General features: G+C 36.4%; 1 protein-coding gene across 6 annotated transcripts in view; it reads right to left on the bottom strand.

The window, feature by feature from the left end:
- Positions 1–16,199, bottom strand: part of Abi3bp (ABI family member 3 binding protein) — a 242,906-nt gene that overhangs the window by 161,237 nt on the left and 65,470 nt on the right. For all 6 annotated transcript variants that reach the window (XM_071615402.1, XM_071615403.1, XM_071615405.1 and 3 more), the window contains exons 3-4: positions 7,570–7,638; positions 3,107–3,239 (exon numbers count right to left, since the gene is read on the bottom strand). In XM_071615402.1, coding sequence (XP_071471503.1) covers positions 3,107–3,239; positions 7,570–7,638 — 202 coding nt within the window. The remainder of the gene's footprint in view (positions 1–3,106; positions 3,240–7,569; positions 7,639–16,199) is intronic.

The following is a 16,199-nucleotide window of genomic DNA, read 5'->3' as shown; positions in this document are numbered from 1 at the left end:
ATTTGAGTTCAGTGGTTTAAAAATGACACCACTTGGTGTTCCTGTGGCAAGCCAAGGGCATTTAGATTCCAATGGTTTTGTAAGAAGATATTCCTGAAAGAACATTTCAGCTGTGTAATCTTCCAATTTTCAAGAAATAGTCATTCCCTTTACTTATTATTGTTTATTGTAACTTACTTGATTGGTCTGAACTCTAAATTTAAAAAAATCTGTGTGAACATGTAAGGGAAGATATCACCAAGTATGCTTTTAATTACACTTATTAATAGTTATAGTGGATTTATTTGGATGTTCAGAATATGCACAGCATTTCTAACACTTTCAAATAAAGACTAATAATTTTTCTCAAATATGCCAAGGACTCTAAATGTCATCTCTTTATTAACTCTACTAACTTGGGAGAAAAGAGGCTGAAAAATGGAATCCACATGTACTCCAAAGGTTTCTTTTTTGTTGTTGTGACTGTTTTTGAAATTCACTATTTATTAAATTTCAAAAATTTTAGTTAAAGGGGAATTATTGATTTGGAATATTGTGATTTGATGTGCCTGGCTCCATCTATTTGACGAAAAGGGAAGGGCCACAGGTATGTGTGTGGGTGAGGGTGAGATGTGCTATGGTCTGTGTAGCTTGGGCTTAGAGTTGAGTGCCTGTGTTCAACACCTCAGCCCCGTTTGTCACCTGTCCTCATTTTTCTGTATTCATGTCTCCCTGTGCTGTCCAACTGTGGCAACCTCTATCCATCAGGACCGCTCATCAGATAAAATCTTTCCTGGAAATGTCTGTCGGACCAAGAGAAATTAAGAGAGCAACTTGGAAGCAGGGAGGAAATTTTATACAAATAATGTTTATGAATTTTTCAGGTTACCAAACCTGTTGGAACAGGTTCAAAGATTTATCAAGCAAATTAATGGTTCAAGTAAGGTTGCATTTTGATATAAAACTATCAGATTTCCTCCCTTTCTTCTTCCTTTCCTCCCTCTTTTTCTTCTTTTCTTTGTCAAAAGAAAATTTTTTTTTAATAAAGAGAAGATAAAAAGCAACCCCTAAATGTTTATTTTCTCAGCATTGACATCCTGGAATAACCCACTAACAACTGGAATTATCTCAAGAAAACATGTGCTTTCAAGAGTACATTTTCCAAGCAAAATAAGACATGAACTTAGTGGTGGGTAAAATAAGGAATATTTCAGATTTTTGAAGCATCTCAAAATTATTTTTCAAAATATTGGGTTTTGGAAATATCTTCTGTGTGCCTTTTTCCAAATATTTATCTCTTGAGAACCATGAACATATTAAGAAAAAAATTTTAATTTTTTTAGTGTAGATTTCCTAATCAAAGTCATGTGAAAGGTACTTTTGAGAATTTATAAACATTTTAAAGGCCTCTCTTTTAAGACAAAAATAAATAAAACCACAAAAAATATAAACATGGTTAAAAAATAGATGAAAAAGTACTCATATACTTGATGCTAAGGAAGTACACATCAAAACTATAATGAGATACTGCTTCAATGGAATAGATGCCGCAAAAAATGCTAGCAATGCAAAATGCTAGTGTCAATGTAGACAAACAAGAACCTTGTATATTGCTTGAGGAAGAGAGATGGGAGACTAGACCAAAAAAAAAGGTAACCAGCAATTCCCATTCTAGGTATTTATCTAAAAGAAATTAAAGCATATATCCACAAAGTCGTATACAGTAATGTTTATAAAATATATATTCATAAAATCCAATACCCAACACAATTCAGATATCTACCAGCAAGGGAATGGATAATCTAGAATATTTACATAGTGGAGTAGCATTCAGGAATTAAAAAAGGAATGACTGATTGATACCTATGATGTCATGAATAAATCTCAAAATATGCTGAATAAAAGAAGATAGGGAAGACCTTCCCATACTATCTGATGCCATTCATATAAAATTTTAGAGTAGGAAAACCAATCTACAGTGATAGAACCAAATCAGTGACTGCTTCTGGAGGGAGGTGATTTCTAGGGTGATAAAATGTCCTATTTCTTGATTTTATAAAATGCATGGTTTTATGCATTTATAATTACTCAAACATACACATAAGGTCTGCGCATTTTACTATTGTTTAAATTATACCTCAAATTTTTTTTTTGTTTAAAAGGGGAATAAAACTCTGCAAATTTGAAAATCAATTTGTACTTAAAACAAAAAACTTAAAAATCCTTATTGAAGCTTAAAAATGTGAATGTTTGTTCAATTTCTAAATGTTGAAACTAATGTAGTAAATATTTATAATAAGCAAATGCTATTTTGTAAGCAATTTAGTATCGTGATTCAGTGTTTAGCATAGTGCCTGGTACATGTTCATACGGTGCCAAGTATATACACTTGATGGAACGATGAATAAATGGCAGTGTTTTTAAAATATGCTTGATTTTTCTTACTTGTTCTGCCAAAGAGATAGTGGCTCTATCTCCACTATTTTTTCTCTACCTATATCTCCCCCAGGTGTCTCTCCTGTTTTCTAAGCCAGTGATTCTAAACTTCAGTGGGCAGCAGAATTATCGGAAAGGCTGTTAAAACACAGGTGGTTGAGCCCCACCCTGAGTTTCTGATTCTCTTAAATCTGGAGGGAAACCTGCCATTTGCATTTGTGACAAGTTCCCATTTGTGGCAATGCTACTTGGTTTGGGGACCATCCTTTGAGGACTACTGTTTCAGGCACTTCTTCAAACATCAGAGCAAAGATCCATCCTTCCCCAAGCAACTTTCCAAATTTTTAGTCTCTCCTAACTACCTTCAGTCCCCTCCTCTGAGCTTTATTGCACATATTATTGCTACTGTCCATTTGCTATTTGGCTCATTCCCCCATGTACTTTCTATTTGGGATGAAACATACATCTTTGTGCTTTCTGCTCAGGGAGATCATAACTCTCAAAGGTGGGGCCCCTGACTTAAGTATCTGTGCTCCCTTTCCATCTATAATGATAGTACATCTAACAGGTGATAAGTAAGTGCTTATGGTCCTGGTATTTATATGTTCTTCTACAGCATGTTCAAATACTATTAAAAGCAAGTGCTAATTTTCAAATAAAAAACCCAACATTTTTCATTATGATGAATTACCTGTCATTGGGACAGTGACTTGGCAATGTCCAGTCATGGTGTGGATTAATGAGGAAACCCCAGGACAGGAAGACTGAGCTTGGTGTCAGAGTGCCAACCACCAGCTGCAGAGGTTTGCGAGAGCGACTTTTACCTATGAAGACAGAAGGCAAGTTAATTATGGAAACATTTAGTGTACTTGATATTTGAGTAAAATGCATAAAGATAACTTGGTAAGATGATTTTTTTAAAGTGTGTGAAAACATTAAATTCCTTTTATTTTCATATGGTTCACACATTAATCCTTTCCATGAATTTTAGCATGATCAAATGAAAATACCCTTTGTCATATTTATGTGCATGGGTATATGTATGCATGCAAATATGTATCTGTATACATATAAACCATAACCAACCATACTAATTTTTGATTTTTTTTGTGGGTCAAAATTCCTTGGTATAAAGTTTTTAAAACCATGTATCTACAATGAGTACCTAAATGGAAAAGGTCCACACATTTTCCATAATACTGGAAGAACAGGAGTAGTATAGGAAGCACAGTTGTTTTGATGGGAATGGGACTAATTGGATTTGCAAAATGCCAAGAATTATGCTGATGAATCACTATATATTCAAGTATGTGGGTAGGCAGGTATTTGAAACTACAGTAATGAGAAGAAGAAGAAAGAAAATCAACCATGGAACCAATACTGGTTCAATCAGGATAAATAAAATAAAGGAAGCCTAGTAAAACTACACAGAATGAACATAAAAGATGCACCATTCTATTCCCATTTAATCCCCTCTTTTATTTCACGAGATTGTTTCATTTGCTATAAGGAAGAACTCATATTATCTTAATCTAATGGAGCCAAATAGCAAAATAGCCTTGTAACTTTTATTAAGGTGGGTAGGAGGGTACCCCTTATCTGAGCCTATTGGTGGTTATCTAAATAAGATACTTTTGAAAACTGTGCAATTCATATTGCTTTAAGTTCTGTAGTTGTTAATTTGGCAAGAAACCTTTTGAGTTCAGATTATATATAAACTTCTGGTAGCAAATTGCCTTAATACAGGATAGTTGCCTCTTTTTACTTTTTACGGATTCATAAAATCCCATGTAATATTTCAATTCTTGCATATATTGTGTAATGTTCTAAAAAGCATAATCCTATCTCTTTAAACATTTATCATTTCCTTATGGTAAAAACATTCAACATATTTTCATCTAGTTTTTTTATAATAAAATTTATGTTATTTGCACTTTGTCATCTATGATGGTATGGTTTGCAAAAGTCTCTCTCAATGGACAGTGTGCTAAAGGCTTGGTCCTCAGCCCACAGCACTAATAAAAGTTAGAACTTTTTATTAAGTTAGAACCTACCTTTAAGAGGTAGAACCTTTTATTAAGTTAGAACCTACCTTTAAGAGGTAGGACCTACTGAGAGGCCTTTAGCTCCCCGAGGGTGTGCTCTTGAAGGGAACTGTGGGACTCCAGTCCCTTCCTCTTTTTCTTTTTATCTTCTGGATAGGAGGTTACCAGTTTTGCTCTGTCATACATTCCTGCCATGATATGCCACCAGAGCCCTAAGCAATGGGGCCAACTGATCATAATCTAAAACTGTGAGTCAAATGATCTCTTTATGAGTTAGTTACCTCAGGTATCTGTTACAATAACAGAAAACTAACACATACAGTCGCCTGCTAGGGTTTAGATATTAGATGTCCCCCAAAAGCTCTTGTGTTGTGAGACAACACAAGAAAGTTTAGAGGTGAAGTGGTTAAGTTTTGAGAGCTTGAACATCCTCAGTGCATTAATCTACTCATAGGTATTAGCTGGGTGGTAACAGTAAAGCAGGGTGTGGTGCGGAGAGTTGGGTCACTGGGGGCATGGCTTTGTGGTATATATTTTATCCCTGATGAAGGGAGTCTCTCCATTCCTGATCGTCATGTCCTGAGCTGCTTTCCTCCATCACACCCTTCTGTCCTGATGTTTTGCCTCACCGTAGGCCCAGAGGTGTAGAGTTGGTCATCTATGGACTGAGACCTCTGCAACCGTAAGCCCCAAATAAACTTTTTCCCCATTAAAATTGTTCTTGTCAGGTCTTTTTGTCACAATGTGAAAAAGCTGACTAAAAACATCCCTCTACTGTGCAACAATACACCAGAACTTTCTCAGCTAGGATACTCTATTTTTTAAAAGATGTTTAAAATACAGTACAAGGATAGTTATCATTTCCTTGGTTGCAAACATGCATTTATCTTTCTAGGTAAATATTTTTCAGATCTACCTATAATCATACCTCATATGATAGTGATTCAAATGGTCCATGTATGACCTCCAAGGAGGGCAGATGAAAATCTTGATTAAGAGTGGGTCATATACAGGTTGAAAAAGCCTATAGATGATTCTGATATTATTTATTCCACTTCTAGGTTGATTTTTACTAATGTAATATAACATTTTTGTATTAGAGATAAAAAGTAAAGGCCAGGGAAGGATCAAGGGTATACAAAGTCACATGGAAAGCAGGATCAAAATTCAAATTTAGGTCTCCTTGATCATTATCTAGTTTTCTTTTTACTACACACTGGTTTAGCTCACCATGTATAAAGAAAATACTATGTAGAGATGAAATATAGAGTTTTCTTTCCCCAAGGTAACCTAAGGCTTGTATGACCCATCAAATAGTTACTTAACTAAGGTTAGATCTTAATGCAAAAATGATTAAATAATTCAAATTTATGTGGTAGATGCAAATATAAAATGAGAAAAAGTTAATCCATTAGTTATTACATCACTCCCAAATGCAGATTACAAAAACAAAAACTATATCCACTGCCTAAAAGGAAAGGTGGAGTATCACATCCTGAGCAAGATGAAACAATTTCCTGAGTTAGTCATAATGAAGTGAAAAATAATATCTAAGGCCAGTGTCATAGAAACCTCAAAATGAAATGAAGTTATAAAGTGCTGTTAAGATGTGATCACTTTCCTTTCTATATTTTTTTTATTTATAGTATGATATTTGTATCAGTTCAATAAATACTCACATGAAAACATATTCCAAGGAAATACAGTCATGAGTTTTTATTTTCTCGTTCAGCATTTTGAAATATTGGGAGAACAATTATTTTAAAGTGTGTGAAAAACTGCCTGCAAAACTCTCAGCAACGAGTCAGAAGAAATTACTGAGATTTCCCTTTGGCTTTGAGATAATAAAAGAGGTCAGGATAATATTTTATATTTCTCAAAATACTTGACCATTCAAGGCTGCTCTTAAAAGAAAGGGAAATCAAGGTAAAGGAGAGGAGGGGATTGTGGTAATTGATTTCTGGCAATCATCCCTGGGTTGCAGAGTTGCAAAGAGCCCCAGTGTTCAGTATAATTAAATAGCTGAATGCTTTCTTGTGTTTTATCCCTGTAAAAAATATAGCAAGCAAACAACAACAACAACAAAGATCTTTTTTCTGGGTGGTATCCAGTGTTCCATTAAAAAAATAATAATTATTTGGATAACAGCTCACATAAGAAAAACAAAGCAAAACTTTGACGAACTCTATGGAGATAGGAAGATGCTGTATCAGATGGAAAAAGTATATTACCGCTTCTACCACCTTTTCTTTCAGCAATTCTTCACTTATTTGATCTGAGAAGTCTTAGGAGTAAGTTAGACATTGTACACTTCTAATCTCTCTTTTGTCATGCAGTAAGTGTCTGTGTATTTATTCATATGTCACCTACTTTCCTGATTCCAATCCTCCCACACTTAGAAAGTTGGTTGCTGGGGCTGGGATTGTGGCTCAACGGTAGAGCGCACCTGTAAGGCCCTGGGTTCGACCCTCGGCACCACATAAAAATAAATAAAGTTTAAAAAAAAAGAATGTTGGGTGCTGCTGTTGCTATAGCTTTATGAAAGGAGTTGTTCTTCTGTTTGAATACAAAGAAGAGGTTTAGAAGGGAGAGAGAAAGAGCAACTAAAACCCAACTTCAAGTCCATTCAACACATGTACAAATGAGTTATCCTTTTGAAATGTAAACAGTCTCCTTGAATAAAGGTTAGACAAAAAACTTTGCCCTTGAAAGCTGAAAGGCATCATGGTGGGCAAAAGTGCTCATGTCACAGACAGAATAAGGTTAACAGGAGTTAGCCTCTGATGAGCAGAACAGGACCTGTCACTATCTCATTTTATGCTCTCTACAATCCTATCACACATTAGAACACAGTTGTAAAAAGGTTAAGTATCTCTAACCCCTGCTGCTTGTAAGTGATGCTGGCACAAGATCCCAAGCAGCTTCTACCACTTAGCTAAGCAACTTCTCCAACAGGGTCACCTGTGGATCAAGGGATTTCATCTACCTACTCCATACATTCCTAAGACATCTCCAAGGCATTTGGCTTTCCTATAGGGAAAAGAAAAAAGAAAAAATGAAAAGTTGTGGTTTAAAGTTAATAAAAGAAAACCAATAAAAATGACTATACCTGAGCATGACTTCTTTTGGCTTGGAGGGGGAGCAGGTCGTACAACTATCAGATACTTGGGCTCTGCATCTGGAAGCAAGAACATAATTTATCAGTCAAATCCTTTAAGCAGCGGCATTGGAGTAGCACACCCACACCCTGACTCAGCATTCCTGGGAGTTCATGACCCTCTATAACCGCAGCACCAGTGAATGAGAGGACCATGGAATTCAGAAAGTTAATACTTCCCAATAAGCCCATTGAGTTTTTAAGATAAAAATTAAATCCAGATTTTTCAAAGCCAAATGGGCAGGAGCAGGAGAGAGGTCTTTAAAAAAATGCTAGAGATAGATATTATGCCAGTCAATGTCTATATTGCCTTCTCTCTATAAGGAGATTTTTAACAAGTCAGATCATGTTCATTCTGTCAGTCAAATGCTTCACAGAGGGGTAGCCTGATGCTCTAAAATAAGAACGAAAGTAATAATTGCATATGACATGTGGGTCTCACCTATTGCATGGTCTGAAATTCCTTGCTTTCATGGGAACTTGAATATTTATAATCCCTATATTTGTATTGTCTGCATAACTTTTCATACTATTTTCATATCTAACCAGTTCTTTTTTTTTTTTTTTTTGGCAGGGGGAACAGGGATGGAACTCAGGGGCACTGAACCACGGAGCCATATCCCAACTCTATTTTGTATTTTATTAGAGACATCTTTTTTGATGCTCTTGACTCTCTATCCAAGGAGGAGGTGTTTCGTTTTGTGCAGAGCTGTGCCCAGGCTGTGGTTCCTTCTTATATCCCCCTTGTGAAAAAGCACTGTGATGATTCATTCACCCCCCAGAAGCTGTGGCAGCAGCTAAATTGCTGAGGCTGGCTTTGAACTCGTGATCCTCCTGCTCAGCCTCCCACGTCACTGGGATAACAGGCATGCGCCACTGTGCCCGGCCTAACCAGTCATTTCTAATAAACATTCTTTAAACAAAGTCACAATTTACAGGTTGGTATAATTTCCACATGAAAAAAAAATGTATCATTGAAATATGTTAATAAAGAAGCTTTTAAAAATATTTAGGTTTTAACAAAATTATGTTAAAGCAATCAGTATGTGCTAACTCAAAAGGGACTAATAATTTATCAAATATTCTTTTTTTAAACTGATGCTTCCAAGATGAATGGTTGGTGAAACATGAATAAACCAAATGTATCTAAGGCACACAAAATCCAATTTATCAGCAGCTCTGTTGAATTAACTGGTTGATGAGTATTATTTACAACATCTCTTCAGGAACTCCAGACCTTAAAATTCTTTCTACACCAAATTTCATTTGGATGCTGTGGTCAACCAGGGTTCATCCCCTCTTGCTTAAGCAAATCTCAGATCTTAATTTTGTTTTCATTCTGGATTTAAATATTTCCCCTCTATGAGTTTGGATCAGAGGCCTTCTTGCTCAAATTTGTCCAGAGCTGACTTCATTTTCAGACAGAGAATCTGGTAACTCAATTGCTTTTAATGACTTGTGCCTTTGTCTTTTCCTAGACACCCTCCAGAGCACAATTTGCTATAACCTGCCACAATAACCACTAGTGTAGAAAGCAACCCAGGCAACCTCTCTAACTCACCTTAGGATTGTGTTTGTGTATCATATAGTTGTCTTGTGAATACCACACAGATGAAGGAGTGTTCATTCTATTCCAGAGTCCCATGTGTTTGGAACTCTTGCTTATTGGGACTCAGGTAATAAGAAACTGCCATGTACCAAATGCTTTCTATGTGATAGAGACTGTTGAGAACTTTACATCCATAACTGAATTACTCCTCATGACAATGGTGTCAGTGAGGTCACTGAGGCAAAATGAGCTTCACAGGTACGAACACAAATAGTCATGGGGCCCATCCTCATAGGGGCCCATGCTTCGCTTAATACCCCATTGTCACCATCTTGATATTCTCAATACTTTCATCTATGAACTTGTCTTTTGAAAGTCAGATGAGACCATTGAGCATGCATGTGAGCACTGGAGATGGGCATATGTGTCTGTGAATTTTTGCCTCTCCATTTGCACACAGAATTCCAGGTGCTTCATTAGAATAGTATTCCCGAAGATCCACAGTGTGCAGAATTCAGCAAGACTTAAAGTAGAATGAATGGGACAAGCATGTCACTTCTCTGGCTAAGGAGTATGGAGGAGCTCACGGAGAGCTCTGACATGCCACACTATCCATTTGAGTCCAAATTTGCTTTAAATGGAGAAAGGAGGCAATGGTGTTTGAAGAAACACAGATGATCGAGGAATCCTGTCATATTGCTTCTCACTCCTATTACTTCTCTGTGTTAGCCAACCACTTATGCTGAAAATTATTAACAGAAAGGAAGGAAATGATAGGGCAGTTTGTAATTCCTTTTCTATTTCTCCTTATCCATAAATCAGAGAGAGAGAAAAAAAACATTCATAGAATGCACATGTAATGAAAATTAAATAAAAAGTTGAATTAGTTTTGTGCAGCATTTTCATTAGTCTGGCAGGAAAGAAATACATATACATGTGAAAAATTGTGCAGAACAGAAATGGAAATGTTTTTAGTTGTTTTATCTTCTTGCGTCTATATTTCTGATGGAGCACAAAGAGTCCCACAATACACATATGTTGGAAGTATTTAATGAGCACTGAGCCTACACATGCACGCAGGTCCTGAAATCTGTTCCAATTTGTAATTGGCAGTAACAGCCTATGCTTTATGCAAAGTGACTGTGAACATAACAATTATTTTGAAGTTGCTCATGTAATCATATGTCTTAGATCATAACACAATCTTTGGCTTCTGTATTTGTTTTTCTAGTATTTCAAGACTTCTAAAAATTTTTAAGCACAATTAACTACCTTGCAACATTGCATAGGCTTAACTAGTAGGAATGAAAATTTAAGATAACTGTATTGTACACAAATTTTGTAAATTGACATTTTTAACATGTGCCTTCTCTAAATTAAGACATACTAGGTTTTGGCAAAATTTCTGATAAGGCCACAATGTATATATTGTTGCTATGAGTCTACACATTTGTTTAATTTGTTTAATATTGAAAATGTCCTATGGGAGAGCATAAGACAGTTTTCTGTTTAAGGAAATCAAATACTGACTGAATCCATTTTCCACTTTGAGGTGGTTCTGCTCTGTACAGAATGTGTTTATCTTCTTCAATCATAAAACAGATTTTCCTTTTTTTTTTCATTTTAACTAAAGATTTTTATTGGTGTTTTATAATTATACATAATAATGGGATTCATTGTGACATATTCAAACATAATTTGGTCATTTAAATTCTTTGTGCATTTTAAATTGGGTTATTAATCTTTTACGAAGTTGTAAGAGTTCTTTATATATTCTGGGTGCAAGTCATATAGGTATATAATTTATAAAAATTTTCCTTTTCTCTCAGAGAGGATCTCAAATCAGAGGATTAGCAATTTGCAGCTTCGTGTGAGTAAATTTACTTTAATACAGTAGTGCTTATACATAATATATTCTACTTAATGACATAAGAAAAATATAAGTTCTCCAATAAATAGACACAGGGCATAAAACAATAATTGGGAATAATCTTTTCACCTAGTGCCCTTCCCAATTCCTTTCCTTAGTCCCTGAAATCATAAGATTTAAAGAGGCACTTTCCAGGTAAACTAAAGACAGTCTGGCTTGCAATTTCTTATAACAGATCAGATCTGTTGAGACAGTAGGTTTTACCCTGGCAGGGGAGGGAAGAGATTCCCTCTGCTGAGACTATCCTGCTTTAAAGATCTAGGTCTCTTTAAATACAATCAAGGTCAGATGACCTTCAAGACCCAGAGAAAAGTTTCAAGAGCAAAATATATTCTACCTTGGCCCTCAGCCTCTTAAGGACTGTAAACACTTTTAGGGAGTAATCATTTTCATTTTTGATGATAAAAAAGTGTGATTATTCCTATTGTGATTTAGAAGTTGAAAAAGAACACTCCTGCTGAGTCCCTAGAGGGGATGAGACAGCTCTATGTAGGTCCCAGTGGAAAAGGCTAGAATTGCCTCCAACCCTGATCTCCTTGGCTGGCAGGAATGTTGGAAGCTACTGCTTTGGTGCACACAGAATGGGCATCTTGAGCTGCCTCACAGAAGACCAATGGGAGAACATTGGGCACTGAGCCAGTGGGCTGCTTGTAAGGGCCTTCTGTGGGGATCTGTGCCATCCATGCTAGGATTCTGGCCAGCAGGCACCTGATCAGATGGTGGAAGGCCCGCACCTGAGGCTTAGTACAAGAGAGAGGGTTCCAAAAGGAGCCTACCCTGGGTTTCTTCAACTGCATGTGAAAGTCAGACAGACTTCCATTTGGACCATACTGGTTCCCTGGGATTTTGAAAACTGGGAAGAAATGTAGTCCTAATGAAAATTTAATTTCATACTAATCTGGCAGGTGTGAGTTTACTGCTTTGAATTAGATTCAGAGATATAAAAAGCAACACATCAGGTCTAAACCCCAAATGGTAATTTGGCAGTATTGAATATAAAGTCATTTTATGAGAAATGGCATATGAAAAATTCAGAATTCTATATTTCATTGAGTCTAAGACACACTTTTCCCACATCTGTGAACACCTCTCCAATGCATTTTAAAATTGATGGTCTCTGATAGGGTAGAGGGTGCAGTTGGATGGGAGCTGTGATCCTGCTGCTGTTGCATGACATCTTTAAGGTCAAGAAAGTGACAGCTTCAAAACTGGCAGAAGAGGGTCAGCGATCTGGAAGACACCCCCGAGAACTATTTCTAAAACACTACATCACCTGTATTCTTGATGGCACAGAAAATGATACTGTATGGAAAGGCAAGGAGATTGGTAACTCTGTGTCAAATGGAGAGAAGTTGGACTCTCAACCTTTCCTTTTCTTTATTGTAGTTTTAGTGTATTTTTTAAAGTAATAGATATCTTCTTCCCATAATTCAAACCACAGTCTTACCATGAGAAAAACTTCAGATAAAACTAAATCGAAGAACATCACTAAATGCCTAATGAGGATCCCTCAAAACTTTCAAGGTCATCAAAAACAAGAAGAGTCTGAGAAATGGACAGTCTACAGGAGACATGTAATGTGGTAGCCTAGATGGTATTCCAGACAGGGAAAAAAAAGACCTTAGGCAAGAACTGAGGAAATCAAATAGAATACATATGTCTACTAATAATGTATCATTAGATCATTATTTGTGATAAATGTACCACACTAATGTAAGATGTTAATGATGGATGAAATGGATATTAAAGTACCAAATTTTCTGCATTATATTTATAGAAAAGCTGTAAAGATAAAACTTTTCTAAAATAAAATTTTGACAAAAAAGACTAATAGATAAGATGAAATTTATACATTGATAATTTAAAGGATGCTTTTTCAGTAAGTACAAAATAAAAGCCCTAAGGGATATGAAAAATGTCATTTATTAGTGGCTTTATTAATTCTTAGTTTATATAAAATAGTGATATAATTTAGTTAAAGCTACTTTAGAAATTGATGTAACAAGGTTAACTTTTAATTAGAAGTCAGTATAGCTCGCCATAAAGCCCATAGTAAGAATTAAAATCACTTATAAAACTTGAAACAGATCATGCTTATGAAAATCTCCATAATGGTAATATTACCACTTCTTGTTTGTATCTGTGTGATCACATGCCATATTTAGCTGTAATCCAAACTGTGTGTGTACGATTTAATTTTGAGGATTCTATCTCTTAATACTTAGCAGACAGCTTCTGTACTGAACTGAGAACTTGTTGCCTACTTGTTGGATCTGAGAAAAGGGACCTAACTGTGGCCATGGAGCAGACAAGCAGAGAAAGCTCCACCAGGGCCCTTGGCTCTACAGTTCTGCCTCAGTTGCCTGTCTAGCTGCAGACACATGCCCTGGCTTGCTGCTCCATGAGGGAAAGAGGGTGAGGGAATCTTCCCTAAGAAAGTGTTTAGGAGAGGTGGGCAGTGCTGTGGGGAATTGAAAGGTTAAAAAAAATGTAAAATACTACTTGTATCTATTCATTTCTTGAAAGGTCACTTACTGGGTATTTCTAAATTTCAGGATGGTGACCAACCTTGTTCCCCACCCACCCCACCCATTCTTATATTCTGGTGACAGAGAACTGAGCAATAATAACAAATTGACATCATGACAGCAAATTGGTTTCAGCAATGGGGTGCAAATGATTCATATTTAAACTGTAGTCCACAATCATCCTGAAGCCCAATTACTGGAATATGACAGCGTCCGGTAGTATTGATAGGACAGATGCATCATTCCACAGGCAGAATCAACAATAGCACAACTAAACCTACCACAAAATACATCGATAATAATTATGTGACCCTAAAGTAATTACATACGCAAAGACTAGAACAGCAGCAATTGATAGTCTCAATCCAAGAACATCACTGATTCCTTTTTAGGAAGGCGGGGGTCCCTTTTGGAAAAACCAACTAACTAACCACGAATGGAGTACTTCTTTAGAAAACTGTGGAAATCCCATTGTCTGCTTGGGCATATGCTAAATTGTAGCTTTGTAAAGTCTCATGGTTGCCAGATGTTCAAGTAGAATACAGAATAGCATAATATTATTGCTGCACTAACTCTACTATGTTTACTAAATTTATGAATAAAACTTTAGTATTTTTAATAAATTAGTTCAATAGCACACATTATCCTTAGTTGTACATAAAAAAGAATGTCTATAGAATTATAATCATCACAAACTCACATAGTCCTCAATCTTTTAAAGTATTTCTAATCCCCTGTGGAAAAAGTTTGTGGCTGAAGATCATCTGGACCTGGGCCACACACATTCCCCATTCAAGCTTTACTCATTTATGTACCTTTAAGCCTGGAAAATTCACAACTGCTCAATAAATATGTTCTGAAAGAAAGAATGAATCTATTCTTCTCTCCCTTTAGTACCAGAGGCTTAGAATCAAAATGCAGGAAGCTTGAGGCTTTGTAAGAAGAATGAAAAAATATTTAGGGGCTGGGAAATTGCACTGTTATCAAAATAAATAATATTTTTGAAAGCTCCAATTTTAATTGGATAGTTAGTCTGTGATGAGACTACTTATAGAACTTTTGTTGTTATTGTTACATTTTTCTTATAAACAGTTGTGTTTTAGTGTAGAATAACAAATCTTTCCCTTCTTTGCCTGAAAAAATAATTGGAAAGGAGATTTTAAAGCAAATCCTACAGTATTTGGTAATTATTTCCATTGAACAGTACAAAATCTGCTGAATAATGAGCCCACACCCAGTTTGACAGTACATACTGTTATGCCCCCTGGCTCAAAGAGAATTCTGACTTCTTTTAGCCTTTAAAATGCAGTCTTCGGGCCCCTGGGATGGGACAAGTTTATCCAGCCACGTTACACAGCAAGCACAAAAATGAGCAGGAACACTGTCACTGATGGGATTCCAGAACGCTCACAGACCTGTTCCAAAGGAAACTTGGAGCTTATGTTGACGTATGTGTTATAAGTGAAGTTGTTCAGGGTTGATGACAGCACTGAGCAGCTCTGCATCTCCATGTTGTGGAGTCAGTGAGTGGAAGAGAGGGTGTAGAGGGGAGCAGGAAGGCAGGCTATTTGGGGAGAAAGAATTTAGTTATGGTTGAGTTATATGCTGTACCCCAAAGCTCTTGGATTAGGTAATGGAAGAATTTTCAGAGGTGAAATTGTTGGGTTATAAGAGTCTTTAACTTAACTTGTGAATTAACCCACCGATAAGTATTAATTGGATAACTGTAGGAGGGTAGGGTATGACTAGGGGAGGTAAGTCACTGGGAGCGTGCCTTTGGAGTTTCTATTTTGTCCTTGATGCTTTGCTTCCTGGTGCCATGTCCTGAGCTGCTTTTCTCTGCCTCACCCTTCCACCATGATGTTCTGCCTCACCTTGGGCCCAGAGCTATGGACTGAGCTATGGTCATCTATGGACAGAGATCTCTGAAACCATGAGTCCTTTTTGTTTTCTTCTCAGATCTTTTGATCACAGACATTAAAAAAAAAGCTGACTAAAACACAGGACTTCTCCTTTCAGTGTGCTACCAAAGCTCTGCTATACTCCTTCACCACCCTCAACCTACCAAGGTTGTCTGGAAGAGAAGATGCACATACTCTTTTTCCATACAGAAGGTCACTGCAAAGATACATTCCTTTGAAGGAGACATTATTGGAAATTTCTTTCATTTGGTGAGTGTTTGAGAGGCAGTGCTATTGAAAACACACACTTCATTCAGGTCCAGCTATATTATTTGTTGGTCCCATACAAAATTAAAAGATGACACCCCTATTAAAAACTGGGCTTGGCAGCACATACTTGGAATCCCAGCAGTTTGGGAGGTTGAGGCAGGAGAATCACAAGTTCAAAGTCAGCCTGGGAAATTTAGCAAAACCCTGTCTCAAAATAAAAAATAAAGAGGCTGAATATGTGGCTCACTGATAGAGTGCCACCCTGTGTTCAATGCCCTGTACCACAAAAAAAGAAGAAAAAATGCAGAGAAAAAGAATACTATTAAAGACACTAAAATATGAAATATTTTCTTTCTTCCACTGTCTGTCTTGACTCATCATGGTGTTTTTTTGCTACTTAATTT

Source organism: Marmota flaviventris, chromosome 8 (assembly GCF_047511675.1).
Source record: "Marmota flaviventris isolate mMarFla1 chromosome 8, mMarFla1.hap1, whole genome shotgun sequence".
Taxonomy (NCBI): domain Eukaryota; kingdom Metazoa; phylum Chordata; class Mammalia; order Rodentia; family Sciuridae; genus Marmota; species Marmota flaviventris.
This window is presented reverse-complemented; position numbering and strand designations above follow the sequence as displayed.